The sequence below is a fragment of the Oreochromis niloticus genome, linkage group LG10 (genome assembly GCF_001858045.2).
Source record: "Oreochromis niloticus isolate F11D_XX linkage group LG10, O_niloticus_UMD_NMBU, whole genome shotgun sequence".
Lineage (NCBI taxonomy): Eukaryota > Metazoa > Chordata > Actinopteri > Cichliformes > Cichlidae > Oreochromis > Oreochromis niloticus.
In genome coordinates, this window is record NC_031975.2 from 9,881,852 (window position 1) to 9,905,711 (window position 23,860).

General features: G+C 40.0%; 2 protein-coding genes across 2 annotated transcripts; one reads left to right on the forward strand and one right to left on the reverse strand.

The window, feature by feature from the left end:
• Window positions 1–4,317: 4,317 nt before the first annotated feature.
• On the forward strand, window positions 4,318–5,179 carry h2ax1 (H2A.X variant histone family member 1). Its single transcript, XM_003448891.5, has one exon. The coding sequence runs from the start codon at window positions 4,406–4,408 to the stop codon at window positions 4,790–4,792; it is 387 nt and encodes a 128-aa protein (XP_003448939.1). The 5' UTR covers window positions 4,318–4,405; the 3' UTR covers window positions 4,793–5,179.
• Window positions 5,180–7,000: 1,821 nt separating this feature from the next.
• On the reverse strand, window positions 7,001–23,312 carry hyou1 (hypoxia up-regulated 1). The gene is made up of 24 exons (XM_005453901.4): window positions 22,919–23,312; window positions 21,981–22,056; window positions 21,698–21,791; window positions 21,499–21,577; window positions 21,237–21,391; window positions 20,801–20,877; window positions 20,519–20,700; window positions 19,926–20,041; window positions 18,172–18,358; window positions 17,813–17,947; window positions 17,601–17,683; window positions 17,383–17,515; window positions 17,046–17,233; window positions 16,735–16,873; window positions 16,322–16,379; window positions 15,486–15,562; window positions 15,153–15,326; window positions 14,821–14,975; window positions 14,656–14,743; window positions 9,942–10,198; window positions 9,783–9,867; window positions 9,292–9,547; window positions 9,089–9,187; window positions 7,001–8,328 (listed from the first exon to the last, which is right to left on the reverse strand). Exons 2-24 carry the CDS (start codon window positions 22,051–22,053, stop codon window positions 8,279–8,281), a joined length of 2,940 nt encoding a protein of 979 aa, XP_005453958.1. The 5' UTR covers window positions 22,054–22,056; window positions 22,919–23,312; the 3' UTR covers window positions 7,001–8,278.
• Between the last annotated feature and the right edge of the window lie 548 nt (window positions 23,313–23,860).

A 23,860-nucleotide genomic window follows, 5' to 3' on the forward strand; every position in this document is an offset into this window, starting at 1 on the left:
ATATGCAAAATGCTTTCTTGGGTCAGCACAACAACAAAAGAAAAAACAATGCCACCCCTTTCAGATTGGTAGAAAAATGTACCATGCTGACCAATCAAAGAATTATATGGCAACATGTTCATCTGGTTTTCAGGAAGAGAGGTGAGAGAGAGACCGTGATTTCGATAGTGAGTTTCAAGATGTGAGAGATTTGTGACATTTAGCGTGTTTGGAGTGTGTAGTTAGTGTGTTGTGTTGTGTGGTTTGTTTGTTTTGTTTTCTTTTGTGTGTCAATAAAGGCACTAGTGAATGTCACAGCTGCTATCAAAAAGCCACCACAGGAAGAGTTCAATGTAAATGCTGTTTCCAGGTGGGAAACAGGAGTGATACACCTCCTGCTGTCAGGTCTGCCGGGTTTATCTCTGTGATGTGCTCTTCTGTTGTGTGGTGGACAGAAAATAATTTTTGGAGTTGCACAAATAATTTGTTCAGCATCTTATTGTGAGACTTGATTGTTCTGTAATTTTAAGTAGTTAGTAGTAGTTTTAAATGGTTGTACAAAAAACGCGTGAGGTATTGACTGCATTTGCTGTTTGCAAAATTTGTGCATATTTAACTCCGAAGTTATATACATTTCAAGTTATGAAAATGATTCACTAAACATGTTTGTGGTTTTCACAGTGAACAATATATGTTTTTTTCCTACTTTGAATTCATTTTTGTGTGATTTGGTGTTTATGCAGTATGTCAAAAAAAAAAAAAAAAAAAACCCCTGTAAATTCAGACATGCCAGATTATGCTGAAAAGAATTTTACCAAACAAAGGAAGGTAAATAGTTTTTAAAGGTAAAATGAAAAGTAGTCAAAAATGGCCAGTCATACTCTGGGCCCCATTACCTTTGCATTGGTGAAAAATGTGCTGATGATGGTGCAGATTTATGACACTTTGTGTAAATTTAAGTATGTAACCATCTGATTTTTTTCTAATGAAAAATAGTGTGAAACTGAAATTAGACTTGTATTTCTAACTGACTGACCTCGTGTTGTGTAGCTTTCTGTAATATACTTATTGGGCTATACATTTTTATGTAACATAAATGTTTAATTATGTGGTCTAAAGAAAATAAGAAAGTTACATACAGTGTTTATTGCTGCATTTGATGTATTTTAACCATATCAAATACATATTACAAAATGTAATGCCTGCTTATGTGTAAAACAATGGCTTTTATCTTGCCGTGCCATTACACAAGTAAATAACATAGCTCTTTCCTGCTTTTGCGCCGCCTTTTGTTCCCCTTCTTATGGGTTTTGCTCGCGGCCTTCTGGGAGCCTTTTCTGTGGCCCGGTGTTCTGACAAAACGTCCTACCTTGTCAAAACATCCTACCGTAGCGCTACCGTAGCGTAAATTTATGGTCTTGTCTATCAATCCGTGCTACCTTATCAGAATATGCTACCTTAAGTGGTTAATGGCTCCATCGTACATATCTATAGGTAGGACATTCATATGGCCAAATCACACTTAAAAACTTGGATTTATTTCGCTAGGACGTTCAGAACATGCTTCCTGCTTGGATTTATTTAGGTAGGATGTTTAGGTGTCCAAATCACACTATTAAAACATGCTTCCAGCTTGGATTTATTTAGGTAGGACGTTCAGATGGCCAAATCACACTATTAAAACATGCTTCCAGCTTGGATTTATTTAGGTAGGACGTTCAGATGTCCAAATCACACAATTAAAACATGCTTCCAGCTTGGATTTATTTAGGTAGGACGTTCAGATGGCCAAATCACACTATTAAAACATGATTCCAGCTTGGATTTATTTAGGTACGACGTTCAGATGGCCAAATCACACTATTAAAACATGCTTCCAGCTTGGATTTATTTAGGTAGGACGTTCAGATGGCCAAATCACACTATTAAAACATGCTTCCAGCTTGGATTTATTTAGGTAGGACGTTCAGGTGTCCAAATCACACTATTAAAACATGCTTCCAGCTTGGATTTATTTAGGTAGGACGTTCAGATGGCCAAATCACACTATTAAAACATGCTTCCAGCTTGGATTTATTTAGGTAGGACGTTCAGATGGCCAAATCACACTATTAAAACATGATTCCAGCTTGGATTTATTTAGGTAGGACGTTCAGATGGCCAAATCACACTATTAAAACATGATTCCAGCTTGGATTTATTTAGGTAGGACGTTCAGATGGCCAAATCACACTATTAAAACATGATTCCAGCTTGGATTTATTTAGGTAGGACGTTCAGATGGCCAAATCACACTATTAAAACATGCTTCCAGCTTGGATTTATTTAGGTAGGACGTTCAGATGGCCAAATCACACTATTAAAACATGATTCCAGCTTGGATTTATTTAGGTACGACGTTCAGGTGGCCAAATCACACTATCAAAACGTGCCTCCAGCACACAATCATCTAATGTTGACAAAGAATACAAAGAGACATGGAGGGGAAAAGACAGCTGTTTTTATTTGAAATTGTTATGTGTTTTCCTTACATTTTTTGCATTTATATTCTTGGTTGCTCTCTTTATATTTTGCACATGCAAAATATGCCCATCTTTGGCAAGATTCACACTGCACCTGGAAAGGAAAAATAAATAGCTCATATTATGTTTGGTGAATACTATTAGTCAACATTTTAAACATGATTAGCAAGTAATGATACTAAGACTTATGTGTTTCTTTTGTTTTGTTTTACCATTTCAATCATGCTGCGGTCAGCGTCAGCATCTAACATAGAGCAAACAATGCAGTAGTCCTCAGTGTTCCCTGAAACACATTCATGGTTAGGTTTTAATCAAACATTATTTATTGATTAATTAAAAAAATAATAGTACATTTTTTCCACAAATACTTCATGGCAAATTAGTCCCCTGAATTTTTTTTAATTAGACTTTAAGAAGGGTCTTATCTGAAAATGTTTGAAAAGCACTATTTGTACTGTGCTGTTTGAAAAGCACTATTTAAATTGGAAGTACACACTCTAACGTGATAAGGACTTTACTGGACTTACCTCGATGTTCAAGTAGGGTGCAAGCTATCTGCATTTGCTCCAGCACAACTGCTTCTGTAGTGGTTAACACCTCACTGACCTCTCCAAAAGCAAGGTACTGTTCTGCAAACTGTGAGATTTCTCATTATGATTATAATGTAAAGTCCTAAATGTAGCTAACAATAAATGGAATCATTTGAATAAGGGTTACCTTTAACAGCAAAACTCCGCAACTGCTGGAATCCTGTTGCTTGTTGTGTTGCATAATCTGTAACTGCCACTCCATGGTGTCTTCATGCCCTCTCATCCTCAGAAAATTCCTAGTTGAACAAAAATGTTTGTAATGAAACAAGAAATGTTTTATGTTTAATATCTAAACATAAAACACACAAGAATAATACCTCAGTATCATACATACCTCCAGTTGCGCAGAATTTTCTTGTCATAAACACCTTCATTCCCCATGGGGTCTATGAGCAGTATTTTCTGTGCAGAAATGTTGACAATCTAAAGAAAAAGTTGGGTAGGACCCAACAGACCGAAACATGAGCAGTTCCTCGTATTTGTTCTCCATAACTAAGGAGAAAATCGGACAATTTCAACATGGCTTCGGAATCCATACAGTAAATAAAACGACTACACAACGTTATCACGCAATTAACAAGTATGTGGTGCAAAAGTACTTTCTTCGACATAACAACGGAGCGTTTATTCAACATAACAACAGCGAGTGGTGTCCAGTAACTGCAGGAGGACTAAAATAAATTTTAAAAGCACCAAATAAACACTTGGAATATGACTTCGATTGAGCAGCTTAAGGTAAACAATTATCATCTGTAATAAAGAAGTAAAACATTTAATACAAATCTTTTTTCGAAGCAACGAGATCTGCACAAAAGCAACGAGATCGGCACAAGATTGGGGTAGGATGAAATAATAGGCGTGTACTATTTAAACCGGAAAATGGCCGTTTTGAATTGTGCGCATGCGCAGTAACAACAAGTAGGACAGCTTGATAGGTAGGATGTTTTGTCAGAACACCTGTTTTAATTTTGTCGGCTCAGGCAATTTCTCCGTCGCGTTGACTAAAGCACCATAGCCCTAAAGACAGCACAGCTCAAAATACCGCCTCCTGCACTGTCTCCTATTTATAGCATTGCTATGTAAATCTAAGCGTGCCGATCCTTCTCTAGGATTGGGCCATTGCTCATCCGAGGACCTGCATTGCTAAAGGATGTGGTGTGCCATTGGTTCGTGGAGTTCAGTTCCTTTCGTCCAATCGGAGAGCGCTTTCTGGTTTATAGCGTTATATTCACGAATGCATTACGTAAAGCTCTAAGGGCGTCATTGCACGGCTGTTATACTGTTTCCACATCGTCAACAGCCACATTAACAAGGATGTCTGGCAGAGGAAAGACCGGAGGCAAAGCCCGAGCAAAGGCCAAGTCCCGCTCCTCTCGAGCCGGACTCCAGTTCCCAGTGGGTCGAGTCCACAGGCTGCTGCGCAAAGGAAACTACGCGGAGCGGGTCGGCGCCGGGGCTCCCGTGTACCTGGCGGCCGTGCTGGAGTATCTGACTGCTGAGATTTTGGAGCTCGCAGGGAATGCAGCCAGGGACAACAAGAAGACCAGAATCATTCCCCGGCACCTCCAGCTGGCAGTACGAAACGACGAGGAGCTCAACAAGCTGCTGGGGGGAGTGACCATTGCCCAAGGAGGAGTGCTGCCCAACATTCAGGCTGTCCTCCTTCCCAAGAAGACGGAGAAACCGACTAAGAGCAAGTAAACAACAGACAAACAAACTGCCTAGAGGTCTGGATTCAGCCGGGACAAAAGGTTACCCGTGGGGCCAGCCACTTTTTTTTTAATATATTTTTTTTTTTTTTATAAACAACCTTTCAAACGGGGATGGTGTTGCTGTTTCTGCGTTATAACTTATAGTATCGGGACAATTTTATTGACTGTTGTTGCGTTTTTTGGCTCTGGAAAATGGAGGCACTCTCTGCAGGCTGGGCGGTGATGACGGCCGTAGGGGGAAAAAAAAAAAAAATCCATTCTTAAAGTGGACCAAGTCTGGGCCGGAAGATGTTTTAGTTTCGCAATGCTGCTACGTGCAAATGTGTTTTATTGTTTATGTCATGGTGTTTCAATAAAAATATATGTTAAGTCTTTATTTTTGTTGTTGTCATCCGGGTGTTTTGCTGTTCGTCTCTTCGATGGAACAAACGACAGCTGAGCAGAAATGGCCTCTGGCTGTGGTGTTGTGTTCACGGGTAGTAAGTTGTTTTTTTTCTCTTCATTTAGATTCTTTCTTTCACAAAAAAGATTGGCCTTCAGTGGAACAATGCGAGGTGTTTACAAGATTTCACATTGACTCATATGTCAAAGTAGGTTGCTATGACTTTGAGTTCACATTACTGTAATAAACTCAAAATTTTGTTCTTTTATGATTCATGAAAATTTTACTCCCGATTTAAACTTAAGATGTAAATTTCTTGACCCTCGTGTGCTTGAAGTCCTCGTCTTTATGCAGTTGTTCATAAACTCATTAACAAATACACATGGTACACTTGGACTTTGTGCCTGTGCTAGTTCTGCAAGGGCCATTTGAATTGAAAATGAATACATTTTCTAAATAATACGTACAATACTTTCAATGTTTGATTTTAAAATAACCAAAAATGAGAATCAGAAGGATCCTGTAGTTAGCCATATGCTGTTTACGAATGCTTGGCACTGAGTTTTTAGTTTTTCATTGCAGCAGGGTATATGTTAACTGTTACTTGACTCAATATTATTGTCATTATTATTCATGGAAAACATTTCACGTTATTACCAACATATTCCACTTAAGCTTACAAATATAATGGATGTTTATTACACACGCACAAATTAAGAAATGAAACTTGCTGAAACACCTACCTTTGTCATAATTTAATGTTCAGGGTCCAAACATTTCATAAACTGCACATACAGATATTTTCTTTGTGGTGAGTCATATATTACACATTCAATACCACAGCCAACTAACATAGTGTGTTGGAAAATGGTTGCAGTGACACGTTGACAACAACACTACTGTGACTGATATCGACATACCAGCAATATTTGATGGTTTCCTAAATATGCCATAAGCCACTGATATGCATAATTCAAGAAAATAAGAGACTACCAGAATTTTCTGTCTGCATATTCTTTTAGCAGATAACCATAAGTATCAAAATGAATTGAAGTGAAAACCACGGACAAACACAATATTAATTTATGAGCCTTTAATTAGTTCCATATCCATTCATATCTGCTTGGCTCTTTTCCAGCCAGCTGATGACCTCATCGCCCTTGTCTAAGATCTTCTGCTTGTCAGCTGAAGCGCAACAAAGATTGTGTCTCGCACCACAGGATGTGATGTGAAAATCACTACGTGACACAAGAGCATAAAAGCGGCCTTGGAGCAGGTAAGGCAGTGTACTCTGGACATTGGTCTGAAGTGTAAGACTTTCTATGTGGTTTCAATAAATCAGAGCTACAAACCTGACCTGTGGTCAGTTTCCCACCTGATAAAGATCCTGGAGAGAATTATCCTCAGACACCTCCAACATCTGGTGAATTTCATTTACTGTCCTGGTATTTGTGTGGGTCATTCTTTATGCAATGCCATTTTTTTTTTTTTCCCCACAAAGTGTGGAACTGGAACAAAAAACTGCCCTGGGATTTCTGGCCACCAGGGGTGATTTATATATATTCTTAAACCCCTCAGCCAGCCTCAGTTCGTAATATAATAATCCTAATGACAGCAAGATTCATGTCACTTTTCACTGTTTCAGTTTTTGAATGAACGGCCTCAATAATTACAAACCAAGCCACTTTTAAAATATTTTCCTTAATTTAGTTGTAAAGGTACAGATATTAAACACACACAGTATGGTAAATCAGGGACTATGCAGTTCAACACTTGCAAAAACTGAGGAACATATACATTACTCTTCAAAGTGTCTTAAAATTACAAACAAAAATATTTTTTATTAACAGTTTAGGAATACAGGAATCGTTTCCATCTCCCATTCCAAATTTTATTCTTGGTTCCACCCTGATTTCTTTTGCATCATTCAGAGTACAGAGAAGGATATAGCAGACCCAAACCCCTTACCCCCGTGTTCTAACAGGAAAAGTGGTGCAAACATGTGTACCACACTGTTATGTCCCAGTAAACAAAAAAACTAAACACTTCTACTAGCAGCTTATATGAAGACTCTGAAAGCACTCAGTGTGACTGGCATCATGAAACAACATTCAAGCACTTGTCAAAAGCTTTATTAGCATCAGTAGAAAACGTCTTTGAAATCCAGCCATATCACGACAGCAGGAGGCAGATGTGTGAACACACTGTTGAACTGTTAAATCATCACCATTTGGGAGCTCAGTATTTATCTTGTTTTGTCTGCACACATGGGGGCAGTCCACTATCAAAACTAAGGGCCACATAAAGGACACTACCATGTGAATGTCTGTAAGTGCTGCTGGTGGATAACATGTTAATGTTGGAACATTTACCAATAAATAAAATGTCCATTGAGTTGCAGAATGTTAGGAAAAATGTTTTTTAAAAAATATAAGAGCGTTGTCCCTGGAGGGCAGGGTCTCACCCTCTGAACATTACACTGGATGTTTCTGGTAACATTGGATTCAGAATTTTAGCTGAAAAACATTGGCGCTTCCTCTACATTATGTGTAGTTAAAGTTTCAATAAATTAACACGTTTTTCATTCTTATAGTTTTACATATGCTTAATATACTAGATGACACTTTTAACAGCAATTTATAGGGCCAAAGGAATTATGGGTTGGTGCAAAAACAAGAACACTGTATCCACTGTGACTGTGACCAAAACTGTTAAGTGCTGCACTAACTTGGTATGTATATCCACCAACTTAAAACGTCAAATATTGTTATTAAAGATGTTGTAAAACTAGCCAAACAGCTCCCTCTGGATTAGGATTGATAAGATAATGGTGGTGGATATGAAAAGCCATTTTTCTCAGGAAGAATGCAGTCTGGGGCTTGATTTATGTGAAACTACTTCTCGTTCATAGAATCCATGAAGATGAAACACTCAAGTGGAGACAAGGAGCAGAAAAATGTCCAGTTCCTATTCACCGTGTGTCCAGAGGTTCAACAAATGAGTCAACGAGACAAAAAAAAAAAAAAGTCTGAGAGAGAAGCTGAACATTTAGACACTGTCAATAAATATCTTTTCCTTCTACAGTTCCAGCTGTTATAATTCATCCTCTATGTGGTTTTCAGGTTGGGTTCTCTCCAGTTTTCCTGGAAAAAAGGACAGAGATCTGAGCCATAAATATGTAAAACAGTAAAAGCTCCACTATGACTATGTTCTCTCTGCAAGCGAGAGATACAGTGGTGAGTGAGTGAAATTATATTTTTAGGTGTTGAAGTCTGTCGGAGGTGTTCCCAACCCAGCCAATAGATATAGTCTCACCAAATCTCCCAAATCTACCCCGGGTCCTCCTCCCGGTAGAACACATCCAGCCGGAACTCCCTACTCGGGAGACGCCCACCTCAGCTTGGTTCTTTCTATGTGGACAAATAGGGGCTGTACTTTGAGCCCCTCCGAAATGACTGGACTCCTTATTCTATCGCTAAGGAAAAGACGATCCAAATTTCTGCTGCTCGTCTCTATCTCATTTGTTCACTTTTAAAAGGACTAGCAACGATAACATTTATAAAAAGATCAGGCGCAGATTAATGGATTGATGGTGTTTCTCACCAACGATTAGGATGCTACCATTTACCAACATTGGGTGCCAATTACAATGTAAAACAATTAGACTAAACGACTAGTACGTCTGGTTACCAACGATTAGTCGGCTAGTCGACTATATCAGCACATTCTGACAACAAACGGTCAAAGCTTGTATACATGTGGTCACAGGTGGATCATCAACTACATTTGATTAGCAGGATCTGACTGCTACTTTGACTTCCAGTTTCTATGGAAGCAGTAAGATTGTCAAACCATTAATTGGCTCCATTAACTAATACTAATTAACAGGCGTGGTGTACAAACCTGTAGTTGCGGTTTCTTCTTTAGGTTGTGATTGGCTGTCGAGAGTACTCTCAGTGGATGGGGTTTCATCAGATGGTTTCTCCTCTGAACTTTCTGTATCTAAATTTAACACAAAAAAAGGTATAATGAAGTTCTTTTAATACACTTCTAATTAGTATATCAGAATAATGGGGAAAGAATGTGTGTTTTTCTGTTTGACCCACCACTCTTTGTGTCTGTGCTTTCCTCTATAGGAGGGCTGACATTTTCTTCAGCTGTGCTGTTAGCCTTGCTGCTTTTATCTGTGCTTGTACCGTTTTTGGCTTTGGGTTTAGGCTTGGCAAACTTGGCCTTGTTAAACAAGTAGTTGACCTCTCGCTCAAGAAGAGTCCGTTTGGACTCGATGTCTTTGGACAACAAGACCGGTCGCTCTTTTGGAGAGCGTTTTTCCTGCTCTGCTGTCGTCTCGTTCTTCCACATCTAAAGTAAGCAGAGATGAGTTCACACACGAAGCTCAGTTATAAACATAGTGACATATTCAGCCTGTGTGAACAGGCATGTGAAGTCTTGGCAAGAAACCCTGGATTTTCAGATACACAGGCTTTTAGCCAAGAAAAAGCTAAATAAAACCAGTGTGGCAATGCATTATGGGAAATCTAATATTCAAACTGATCATGTGAGAATAGTGCGGAAACATAATATAGTCACCACCTACCATTGTTTCGTTGATGACTTTTTCTAGCATGTTTAGCTCGACGTCAGTAAAGATCTGATCATCTTCTGGGATCAGCCTCGCACTCCTTTGAGAGAACAAAAACTTGGTCAACGACTGGCTCATGACTAACTTTACATTTCCTTCCTTCTAACCACTTACTTTAAGAAGAAACTGGAGCTATTGAGCAGGCTTTCCAGGCGGGCCAGGTGCTCCGGCCACTTGCGTCGTTCCTCCACCCTGAAAAACATGTCCTTGCACAGGCTCTTCAGCTGAAAGAGTTTTTCTCTCAGCTGTTTGGTGGTGGCAGCATAGCCATCCTCATCCATCCACTCAGACACCTCTTTCAGCTTGGCTGAGATCTGTTCCTGCTCCTCCTCGGTTACCACCTGCTGGTAATCCTCCTGGTACAGCTTGTCCTGGAAAAAGAGCATACTGAACCCTTACATGGGGAAAAGGGATTTAATTTCTTATTTTGTTGTATATTTGTTTTTAACTTTTAAATTTTCATTCTAGTCCTAGTTCCCGGTTGCTTCAGAGCAGGGGTGTCAAACGTACAGCCCGGGTGCCACATAGTTTCATATGTCAGTTATTAATTGCTGGTATACAAGTCTTTAGGTCTGCTGAGAATCCATGCAGGTGGGGGTGGGACTTTATTTTGATGGACACACCATGCTCCCAGTCACACTCAAAGTCAGACTGGGATCATACTATTATGTGAATGGTATGATCATTCTGAAGACAGCAAGTACAGTAGTACCAGCCAGGTACATAGAGAGACGGGGAGCCAGATTTAAATGCAAGCGTGTTGGGAAAAAGTGAAGAAACAAGCAAAGACATTGAATGAGCAGCATCTGGTTGCATGTCAAAGATACTGAGTGCCTGAGTGTCTAAGTGAGTCTTCATAGGCCTGAATGTGCGCTTGAAGTCATTGGGAATTCCTAACTTGCGTGATCTGTGCTCACCGCACACAGACACAAATGGACTTGTAACTGTATTTACAGTTTTTCCTAATGATTAAAACTTCCCATATGGCCATTCACACTACACAAAGTAATTGAGCAATAAACAATTAACTTATTGAAACTCAATGCTACCCAGTACTGGGGGCAAGATGGAGAACATTAGGTTTAATGGAATGCACCATATCTCTATATATTTAAATATAGACGTGTGGTATCCACAGAAACTTCAGAATCTCAGCAACGAAACCATTTCAACAACCACCAAACAGGTGAAACAGCAAACGATTAAAGAGCAGGAGATTCCATAAAAAGACGTAAACACGAAGCATATGTCTGTTTACCAGTGCTGTAAGCTGACATCTCACAGATTCTGAAACTGCGGGTTTCATCATTCTCAGACCAAAATTCACTGAACCAGCAGCAAAGGAAGACCTTAGGATGCCAATTTGGCATAATTTGTGAAACACTGCTTGCAAAAGCTTTGTCTCTCTAACTTTGTGAAAAACAGACTACCGGTATAGAAATTTCAAGTTTTTCTTCACAACTACAGTTTAAAAAACAAAACAAAGCTGGACACCCTCTGGGCAATGAGCTACCAGAACTTTTTCATGCTGGCAGGTTTCTTCCTTTGTCACAGCAGCTTTTTCTTCATTATGCAGAAAAACAATTAAACATGTAACTTCTTTACACTGACAGTGACGAGTTTCACTGGTCCGGCCAGCTAAAGATCAAAGTGGGTTGCATGTGGCCCACCATGTAAAATGAGTCTGACACCCCTGCTTTAGGGTGAATACAGAAACTTGAAACAACCTCCTGTGTACATTCATGCATGTGTCTGTTTTCTCACTTAATGCTTTATTTTTAAGAGTGACTGTTCCTTGTGCTTTACTTTTAGTTTTGCTTCCCTGTCAGCCGTATGTCCCTCTCCCCTGTTGTCACACGTTATATGTATTTAGAGTCCCCTTGTCCTTTGTCTGAATGTCGGTTCATGTGGACCCACTGTGTTGTTTCTATAGATTATAATTCTGCCTGCCTGTGTTCATGTCCTGTATTTGAGCTCTCACTCCTCACACTCCACCTAATGACTGTACACTCTGCCCAGAATGGACTCAGTGGACGCAGCATCCGAGGAGTTTCAAAATTCTCAACATTCTCCTGGGATGGTGGCTATGTTCCTTCTGCATGGGTTGCAAGGAAGAAGTGGGGCAAAGAATTAGCATCCTGCTATGCTCCTGCCCCCAGCAGTTATTGCCAAAATAGTAAGAGGAATTTGTCTTCATTCTTTTATCCCTGTTGCTGTAAGAGCGGCCCCGCACTCAAGCTTTACCACCGTCAGCCATCACCTACACATCTCAAAAGACACAACAGCACTCTGCTTGGCATCTTAAAACCCATCTATATGCTTCATCATGACACCGTCTTAGTTTTTTTTTTTATTTTTTTTACCTTGTTTAACTTCTTTTTTTTTTAGTTTTTGTTTACCTTATGTTTTCATTTTGTTGTAAGGTGACCTTGAGGGTCTTTAATAAGGCTACCACAAACGATTATTTTGATAGTTGACTAGTTGCCTTATTTTTGCGATTAGTCGACTAATCAGATCATCAATTGCACATAAAACGTACAGCTTATTGCACCAGCATGCATCTGCTCTTATATAACTATCATCAGCTTACAGCTTGAAGTGTTTAAGGTATGTGCTAACTAAAAATGAAGACAAGATGAAAGTTTATTAAACTTTTAATGAAATTTGCAGTGGAATTTAATAAACTCAGCCGTCTGCTCCTTGCTATCTAAAATATAACAGGACACTGGAGTAAATTCTCTACCATCTCACATTTTTGTTTAATCACTTTTCTGTTTGAGATTTATCCAGCTGTGTGAAAACTATAACTTTAATCTAACTTTAACCAATTTACTCAGGAACAAATAAAACACTGAAAAAAAGCCAAACAATAACATTTTAAAGTTATTGTTTGGCTGACTTATATATCATGTTTAACCTGTGTAGCGAAAGACCACGGGGGTCTGAAAATGATGTGCCAGGAGTCCGCTGTTCTCCCCGGCTCCAGCAAGCCTTGACTCTGTTGGAGGAGTCTACGAATTTGGACAGCCTTCGTCACATCGCTGTGATGTAATAGGCCTCAGGAGGATGCATCTTATGAATTTGGACACCCCCGTTGTGTCCAAATTTAGGGGCCACATCCTTTGGCTTTAAATGAGACATCACATATTTGCAAAAATGCTCCGACGTTTTTGGAGACGTCTGTTGCCCACCAGCTCGATAGCTAGACGGGGCTAGGGTTAAACATGATATATAAGTCACTTAGATAACCTAAAAATGTTATTGTTTGGCTTTTTTCAGTGTTTTATTTGTTTGTGAGTAAATCGGTTTGGCTGAGATTAAAGTTATAGTTTTCACACAGCTGAATAAACGTCGAACGGAAAACTGATTAAACAGAAGTGTGAGATGATCGAGAATTTACGCCAGTGTCCTGTTATATTTTAGATAGCAAGGAGCAGACGGCATATCTGAAGGCTAGTACTGGTGGGCGGATCAATCCAAATTGATCCAAATATCGATACCAAGTCGGCATAGGTATCGGATCGATACTAGCCTGTTGAGACTGATTCTTTACTTTAAGTTCCGCTCTTGTTTGCAATGCTTTGGTTTCGGCAAAGACGAAACAGCCAGGTCACTGGGCTCGCCACTCCCGTGTCAGCGCAGAGCAGGCACTCTTTGCTCCCCCTTCCCTCTCTTATGTTTAGATGTTGGGCCGTCACGTGACGTGACTTAGACGCTTTGGGAGTTGTTGTTTAAATATTACATATTTTTTATATTACATATTATTTCTATTTCTAAAAAAAAAAAGAAAAAAGATAATATTCATTTTCTATAAGCATTTTCTATTTATTACAAACTTTGTCCCAATTATGTTCTGGGTTTTAACTATTTAATAATAAAAAACGAAACATTACAAAAAACACTTAAGGTCATGAAAATTAATTGAGATTCAGCGACGCATCCACCTTATTTATTGAAAAGTATCGTATTGGCGATACTGGCCCGTATTTACTTGGTATCGGATCGATACGAAAATATGCAGTATCGCACACCACTACTGGAATTGTCTGGGCCGCGCTATGAATTCTGCGATACGTTGGGCCGGATCAAGATCTTACAATGCTTCAAACAATGTGTCGACTATTAAATTAGTCGTCGACAATTTTGATAGCCAACGTAATTGTGACTAGTCGACTAATTGTGGCAGCCCTAGTCTTTAAAGGTGCCTATAAATAAAAGGTATTATTATTATTCACCTGTTGCCTCCAGCTCATTTTTTCACATCTCTGCAAACTGCTGGTGCTCCGTCACTAATTCACTAACAGTTCCTCGCCACAACCCTTTACCACAGTCACTCAGTCGTGGCTGTCTGCTTCTGCAGCTGGCCTTCTTTCAAATGAGGCTCCAGTAATTAGAACAGGCTTTCTGCGTCCTGGCTGCTTACAACTCGCCAGCCTCAGAGTTTCATAGCCACACCCCTGCACTCAAACCCTGCTTATTAACAAGCCATTCACCTCACCACTAACCAGCTCTTCACCACCACCACTGCTGCCTGCCTCCCAGTCTAGAGAGTGATGTTCTCAACAGCAGAAGCAAAACCATCAGCCCATGAACTACATCATCACTCCCAGCGAGCTTTCTTCAGGCCCTTCCGGACTTAGCTCAGTAGGTCCTAAAGCTAACAGCTTTCAGCCTCCATGCTGCCATTCCCTAACACAAAAAAGTTTGGAATCAAAGTTCCCGGGTGACAGCCAGGGAGAGCTGGGGCATTTCTGTGTGAATATCAGATAGAAAACACTTGCAATAAATAAACATAAACAGGTACACACAGGATGTTCATTTTGTTTACCTGTGTCTCAAATATAAAAGCTTCCAAGCTGTTGAGTGTTTTCTCTCGTTCCTGTTTGGCCAGATCTCGGTCTGTCAAATCCTGCAGTCTGAAACCACACAAAGACTCCTTTAGCTGATAAAACCAGGAAACCAAAACAGAAAATAAATGAAAATCAAGCTGTACTTTTTCTTAGAGGATGTCAGGTCATCGGCCGTGGGGTCAACGATGTCATTGATAAGGAGTTCCAGTGTGATTTCTTCAGAGATTTTGCTCTTTTTCTGAGGTCTGGCCTTCTTCTCCACCTCAGTGTTTACAGATTTGTCTCCGTCTTTTTCCTCCTTTGCCGGGAGACAGATGGGTAATATCAATAACAGCTTTGTGAAGGCTAATCTCTCATGAATATACATTTTCACCAAACACTACACAAAATTTTAAAAAGGTGCACAGGCAGATAAATGTCAGCATTTGAATTCAGACCGAGGCATTTCACAGAGTATTATAAACGGAGCTCTTACCTTGGCCTCAGCTGTGCTTCCTGCCTCTTTGGCTTTTTCTTGGTTTTTGTCTTCGCTTGAATTTTTCTCTGAATCATTGGGTTTCTCGTTGGTAGCCTTGTCTTTGTGATTCTCATCCTTGCCGTCCTCATCCTTGCTGTCCTTCCCAGATTCTGGAGGTACTTCCTCCTCGTCCTAGACACAACAAATCAAGGGGCAATGCCATGCTGACCCTTTGCTCAGTGCTGGACAACCATTTATGTTCTTTATATAATGGTAAAGTTAAATCACACTTGGCAAGAAGGTACCAAAATTCCTAGACCAGCATGCGTTGCTTTTGATAGGTGACGTTACCTGAACAGGTTCAGTTACATTTGGAGCAGGTTCTGACGATCCTCCTCCAAACAAAGTGGAAATGGTGTTACCGAGTTCTGGAAGACAGCAAATCGTTCCCTCAGTTAAATACGACAACTCACACTTTCTACAATATAGGCCATCGCAAAAGTACATACGATGTCAAATTAATCAAAACAGGCAGAACTTCCTGTGTGCTGCATAACAGAAGCAGTGAAACATAAGTGAGTGTAAAAAAAGGAGTTAATGATGGACAAGAGCAGTGAGTAACCAAGGAACAGGGGTTCAGGTGTTTTCAGTTATTCTATAACAGACTTTAGGTCATTTAATAAAAGTAAACGTATTCATTTTTATCTTACCATCAAAAATATTTAAGATGATCAACTTTTTAATTAAAAATGACCTGGCTGTTAGAGTGCATAAACTCCTCTGCCATGACTGCAACTGATAAAGCTGGTCTTAGAGCTAATAATTTTGAACAGTTACTGTCACTGACACCAAGAGTCCGAGCTGTGACTAAATACCAGCTATCGCATCAGCATAATGAGCAAATAAGGGAGGAAGCAGAAAGTAAAGGGCACAGAGCCTTAATCAACTTATGTGCTAAACATCAGCAAGAATCCAACAATTTAACTTCTCTGTCAAGCTACATTTTGCTACTTTGTAGTAGAGAGCTTTTTATGTAACAGTGTCAGATGCTTGTGTCAGCTTTAACTGGATGTCTGGCTGCAGTCAAAGTTTCATCATAAGATATCAGTCTGGGGTTAGTCCCCTCATGTTAGCAGTATGAGTTGAGAATGGATTCAAGCACTGGCTCGTGTTTGCAAGAAACCTACTAGTTAATGTTGATTCCTCCTCTTTCTCCTCTACCACGGTCTCAAAGACAGACTCCACCTGTGTATGAAAATGACATTTTTTAAACATTGTTTTGCTTAAATATCACACAAAAGTGTTTGAAAAGTTTTTCCATTAACACTGAAAGCTGTTATGTGAGCATGGCATGTCAATCCTCCCATGTTTGGATTTCACATTTGGAGTCCAATGTTTTGGCTTGAAATTCATCAATCCTAACTACCAACATTACAGCCAAAGATTAAAAAAAGAAATCCACATGCACAGTTATCTTCTTTTAATAGTAGTTGCAAATGATAGTACAGTAGGGAAATGCTTTGTTGAAACTCTGCCAGGAGGAGAAAGCAGAACTTGAATAAGTGACTGTTGTGAAGCAGCTCATGTTAGTTTAACTGACCCGGTCTAGCAGAAGCACCCCACTTTCATCCATGTTGAAGTGGGCTTTGATTCCTTTCGACTCTGCATCTGCATGCTTCTGAAAACTACTCCCCACTCCAGACAGCTTGACTGTGGTCAGGTTCAGAGAGCCGAACACCCTGTGACACACGAGCAAGAAGCACACGGCTTTGCCTTACACTTACATCCAATTAAAGCGTGAGGGCACACAGTGATGGGATGAAATACATTTAAATATCTTCTTTTTATGGGGTTTTGCCATAAACTGTTAAAATGAACCTCATTTCTGAGTATTTTTCAATCAGTTCCAACCTGAGGTCTTCCTGACTGAGGAAGCTGAGGTCACCGTAGTTGATGTTGAAAACAAAGTCATCGTTGTAACGGTTGAATGTAATGACCTTGCGCTGGGGGTAGGTTGCCATCCTCTGGAACAGGATGCGTTTGTTATGTTTCAAGGTTTTGACACCTTCCTCCTCCTCAACCTCCCGGGTAAACTCCACCTAATACAATGACATGTCATGCAGTCAGTGTTGACATGGATTTTACTCAGGATTTCCCATTACTCTAATCAGACTAATCAAAGCTCAATAAAGTATGATTGTACTCATGATGCACTCAGTTTGAGGCAGCGAAGGACCTGAATGCTGACCTGAATGGGGAAAACAGCTGCATCTCGAACCAAGAAAGGTTTGACCTTAAAAGCCTTGCTCAGAGCAGCGGCCTGGTACACTGCACCCATGGCTGCTGCCTCATCTGCATTGATGTTCTTCCCCAGTTCCTCTCTGCACATAGAGAAAACAAACTTAGTATAGTTTGGAAAATTAAAATTGTGAGAATGATGGAAACATCTCTATGGACAACACTTACTTGCCCACAGCTTTAAGGAGCACTTCCTGAACCTTTGGCACACGAGTGGAGCCTCCTACTAAAATCACCTGCTCAATATCCTCCTGTTGTCACAAACATAAAACATCATAAAACGTCTAATAGTCTGGTGATGACAGAACTTCTAATTCGGTCGTTGTATCCGATGTTTGGAGCCAAATCCGTCCACATCCTGTCACGTTGAGCATACTGACCAGTTTCATCTCTGCAGCAGTCAGGGCATCCTGCACGGGCTGAGGCACTCTTTCAAACAGATCAGCACACAGTTCTTCAAAGTCACTCCTGGTCACCTTAGCTTTGAAGTCAATGTCATCCATCAAACCTTCCACCTGGGTAATTAAAAAAAAACAAAAAAACCCCAAAAAGATAAAGTAAGAAAGTGCAAGATTTCTGTGAGTTTAAGAGTGCAGTGTGGATTTCAGATTTTGAGATTCTGGCAAAGCCCTTCCATGTGTTGCAGTTTATCACAGTGACTTTAGCTACAACACATTACAATGAGATACACAACCGGTAAGATGAAGTGAGTGCTTGAAGTTCCTGTCTCTGGACTGACCTGGGCCATGAAGTCTACATTTGCACTCAGCACAGTCTTGAGCCTCTGAGCCTCTTTGAGAAGCTTGGCCATAGCCCGATGATTTTCCCGCACATCTTTCTTGCTCTTCTTCTGCTCATTGAACAGTCTGGCCAGGTGGTCACGAAGTCGCAGGTCCATCTCAAAGCCCCCCAAGCCCCGATCAAACCTTAAGTTAGAACACATTTGCACACTTTAGTCTGGATGGATGTAAAGTGGGCAGTTATTTTTTTTTTTTAGAGCAAATTACAATTTAATGGTTTTAATACTGACCAACAAATACAAAACCCTTTCTAGTTTTTCTAGTAACAGCTACAACATGATAAACAAGCAAATGCGTTTGCTTGTTTATCATGCAGCAATTGAAGCAATTCCTAACTGCTTAATGAAGAGCTCTGGGCACTGTCAAAAGAAATAATAGTAACAAAGCCAGCTTCTTTCACTGAAGTCCACCAGTGTGAAGTCCACCAGTGTGTGGTGGTCACCTGTGCCAAGATCATAAAACCACACGAGGTCCAGATAGATATAATAAAAACTAAAGTAGAGTCTGCTCATGCCCTTCTTGTACACAGCATCACTGTTTGTCCTTCAGTCCAGTGTCCCGTTCAAGTAAATGGCCTAGTACTTGCAGTTATTGATGCTTTCAGCCTTTTCGCCCATGTTGTTAACAGGCTTAGAGGTTTTTGTTTTTCCTCCAGAAGTCAACCACTGTGTCTTTTGTATTACTGACATTCAGAAGGAAGTGATTTCTGCAGTGATTACACCAGACTACACCGCAAAGCTCCTCACCAGCTCCCTGTATTCCAACTCATGCCACTGTGGTGTCAGAGAACTTCTGCAGATGGCAGATATACTGGAAATCAGAGACGTACAATAGAAACAGGACTGTCCTGTTTCCATGCAGCAGGTAAGTAACAGCCATACCTACTCTATACTTCGACACCAAACTCACTCATCCATGTCTTTGGACTTTGTAAGGTAAAGACCCTATAATATCACAGAAAACCTCAACAATCAGATGAATCCCTGTGAGCAAGCACTTTAAGGTCATGGGGAAGAAAAAACTTCCCACTGATGCCAAATAAACAGGTGGTTATTAAAATTAAGTGGAAGTCAAATAATCAGAAGTATGAATGCGGTATTTCACATACAGTATACAGTCAAAAACTATACCCAGATAGCTTACTGGACTGTACACAGAACGTGTATCTTTGTTAAGATAATAAAATAAGAGGAAAGTTTCGTGTCTGCATTTGGCATTCTTGTTATAGCCGCAACTTAGGCTGTGATCAGGCTTATAGAATAGGAGAGCCAACAAAAAATATTTCATAATCTCTGAATTTAATTTTAAGCAGGTAGTTTATAACACAGTTTAACATCCTTTGAACAAACAAGCTAGTGAGCAAGATGACCACTGTACATTTTATACATATCTCCGTACAATTTTTCTATACATATTTCTGTACATTGTTACCTGTATATACAAACTTCAGTTGCTTATGTATAGAGGACCATTTTGTGTCTTCTTTTTATATTTTATATTTCCCTTGTTAGAAGAGCTGTGTAACACTGAAATTTCTCATCCGTGGAATAATAAAGGTTTATTCTATTCTAGTTCCAAAGTCCTTTAGTTTAGGTATATCCATGTTTTTTTCTTATTCGACCATTATCAGAATCAACTCTAATAGCTGCATCTCTGTCAGTGGCAGTGCCACTGCATGGATCAATGGACTCACCCAACACCTCGGATCTGTAACTGGGGCTGAGTCCCGGACTCCTTGGTTTTGACAGTCTGATAGGTAACGATTGTGGCAGTGGTGCTGCCAGAGCCCATATCATAAAACATCACATGCTGGAAGGGAACGAGATCAGGCTTTCAGCAGTTTTTAAATCACTCATCACATTTTTAAACAACATCAAATATCACCTCTGATCAATCAGCCCTGTAGTCAGACTTTTTCTGAGATTAGTAAAGTTTTATGAAATAAATGAAATCAAATCAAATGGAAAGGGAATTTTCCAGACTGGAAGTTGTCATAAAATTGGAGATGTTGCTAAATCTAGTGTACCTGAAAGCTAAAGCATGAGAGGCGATACTGGCATGATCAGGACACAATACAAGCTCCAATCTGAGCAACAAGGATCTTTCTGCAAGCGAGGAAAACGCCAGTTGCTGAATGCAGGAAGATCTACTCGAAGAGTAGCTGATGATTACGATTTTTTATTTGCAGTGTCCGCAGAGATCGCCAGTTGGTACTCCATGTATGTAAAATGTGTTGGTTGTATGAGAGTTAATGCCTGTATTTGGGTATAAAGCTTGAACCTTTACCTTAGCTGTGCTGTCAATATCTTTCCTCCTGAAGACCCCATAGTTCAAAGCCACGGCCGTGTTGTCATTGATGAGCTGAAGGACCTTTAGACCTGCAATGTGTGCAGCATGCAGGACTGCCCTGCGCTCTGCCTGGTTGAAAAAGGCTGGGACAGTGATCACTGCATCTTTGATTGTCTGTTCTGTGAATCGAAGAGAATGTTTGTTGGTTTTTTTTAATATTTCCTGAACATATGTGAACATGCCTCACAATGATACATCATCTGCATCAAGCAAACTAACCTGCAAAGTCCTGAGCCAGTCCACGAGAGTAATTAAGGACCATACCCAAGAGCTCCTCTGGTGTGTACTGCATTTCTCTGACAGAAACATAATGCACTTAGGTGAGCCTGACTAAGAGAGTGTTGTGTTTATGGTAATAATCGATTAATAACATCTGTAAAATTATGGACTGATGTGTTAGGCAGAACTCTCAACAACAAAACACAAAATCTGGTAATAATTTCTGGAGGAATGGCATTGACCAGTGAAGTTCCAGAGATCCAAGAATCAATGTCAAAGCTGTGAAGCCAATCTGTTAGCACACAATAGCACACCTTTGGTTCTTTACTGTACATCTTTTCCTAGTGTATACAAGTTTTGTAATATGAATATGCGTGAATGTATAGTGAATAAATAAAAATTAAATAAAAACAAGGTAGCACACAAAGAGGCTTACTCTGAGTTTTTAAAGTGGACAGTGCCTCTCACTGGGTCCTCCTGCAGATGGTGTTCAGGAAAACGTTTCTGGTAGAGTGCCACCTGGAGGTTCTCATGCTTTTTACCCAGGAGGCTTTGGAGATGTCTATAAACACTTTTGGGGTTCTTGACAGACTGAAATGTGGTACAAAGCGTGGAAACAGCATACATGGCAATATCTGAATATGCAGTTGTGATTTAGTAGATTAAGTCAATTCTGGAAATTTTAGAAGAAGTCTTACTACTCCCATTGCACTGTCTCCAAAAAGTCTCTCGTTCTCCTTGAGACATACAACTGTGGGTGTTTTCCTCCTCGACTCCCTGATGGAAAAGACAATACATACAATGGTAGCAATGCATGCTTTTCTTCTATTTTTGAGCATATAAAAGAAATAAGGAACGCGATGCTGCCATTTTCTCTATGTGGGAATGTGCTCTCACTTGTTTAGAACAATCTCCATTGGCACGCCAGGTTTAACTATTGCTATTTTCATCCACTCGCTGCCCAGGTCAACTGACATGACAGCCACGGTCACTGGAAACAAAAAGACCAATTGTTTAGTAAAGCAAGCAGACAGCTAACACCTACAGTGTACTTTTTCTATTCCACTGCATGTGTTCATCAATGAGACCATGTTTCAAACTGTGCTGCTTTTACCAGTAACCCATGGTTACTATTAACCATAAGTACCAGAAGAAAAGTCAAGTTAAATTATTATGTCACCTATGTGAGAAGGAAATGTTGCCAGAACAAGACAGAAGAGAGCAGCCGGCACCAGCTTTCTACCCTCCATCATGTGCTGTAAAAATCAGAAAAAGGAAACATTTAAGTAAAAATAAAGGCATTAGCAGAACTGATATATACCCTATCGGGTCCCAACAAGTATCCTCAAATAAGCTTTGAGATGTTCTTTTGCTCATTTAACCTATACTTTTCTTGAACTTTTTTTCAAGCTTAGAGTATATGTCTTGATAAAACAAACCTGTTTTATCTGCTGCGTGTCGGTTTTTAAACAATTGTCCAAAAAAAAAAGTTTTAATGTGTCCTCGCCAGGTGACCTTGGCTTAAGGATATGAAAAACATGTATTGCACCTGATTCCACCCACTTAGGTATAGACTATTCTGAACACGTGGCATTAATAGCATTATCAAACACAGTGTGCTGAAGCCACAGCTTCAGAGCCACGCCGAGTACCTGCACAGTGCTTTTTTAAAGGGAGAAAACAAAAAGGAACATGAATAGAAACTTCTAACACCCATCGAGATGTGACACATGAATGAAAAACGGATGTACACCGGAAAGCCTTACATTTTCATTTTATTACATATTAATACGCCACCGCTTTTTTTTAGCTTTTCCGAACCACTATACGTGTTGGCTAACAATAAGATAACACGCTCACGACCATTACAGAGCCAGGTGAGATACACACCAGTAAACGGTCTACTCAAGCACAGCTGGACCAACAGTGTACGCTCTAAACAAAAGCAAAGATACGTTGATACGAAGACCACTAACAGAAGTTGAAGGCTACAGTTAGCTAGTATACTGTCTGCAAAACCATCTCTATAAAAGCATACATTTATCAATATAATGCTACCACGCTAGTATTTAATCAGTCTTCAGTCGGCACAAATAAAAGTGAACGGCACCAACATACTGTGCTTTTCCAGGCGGGTTCTGAGGTTAGTTTCTCAGTTGGTATCTTTATTCGGAGGTTCTTTGTTGTCACACTCGGTAGTTTTGGTTCCTCTTATCACCGGCTTGTTCTCAGTTGTCGGGCCCGGAACGCGGCGTCACCTCATTGGATCCACTGAAGCCGCGACCGGGAGAAAAACTGTGGTCAAGTTACTTAAAACCAAGTATACTGTAACCGGTTAACTTTTGGGATGAAAACCAATCGAAAACTGACGGTAAAGCGACCGAGCGCAAGTTCTTAGTTTTTCCCCACAGTTGATTGAATTGGAAATAAAGAACACATTTATATTTATATATTAAAAATTGTTATCATTGTCGTTTTGTAATTTCCCAAGGGGATCGTATAAAGTTGGTGTTATTGATTAAAGGAGCAGAACTCGTTATGTGCTCTTGTTATGAAGGAGACACCTCTAAGCTTCCGGTAACTACTTTCCACCGTGTTGACGACTGGTCCCACAGTAACACTAGAGCCTGCCCACCGTGTTCCACGCACTGCTTAGTGATTGGTCCACGCGAAATCCTGACCCCAAATCTCGATCCCATTGCTACACGTCAGATAGTGGGCGTATCCGGAATGACGCAATTTCCAGGTAAAGCGTGAACAAGCCACGTGCCTCCATGGAATAAACAGTTTTTTACTCACTTTTGTCAATTTTTATAAACACTTTATGTTGTTTGCTCTCACAATGGCTGTTTTAATGTGTTCATATGTAATTTTAGTATATACCCTATAGAAATCCGCATGCATGCATGGAAGTCAGTTGCAAATTACTACCTGATGTCACAATAGAATTAGAATCGGTGGTTTTTGTGCTTGTGTACAAAAGTTGTGTGCCAAGTCCAAATGATGAACACTTCAAAGCGAACAACATATTTCTACATACTAAAAATGCCATAAAATCGA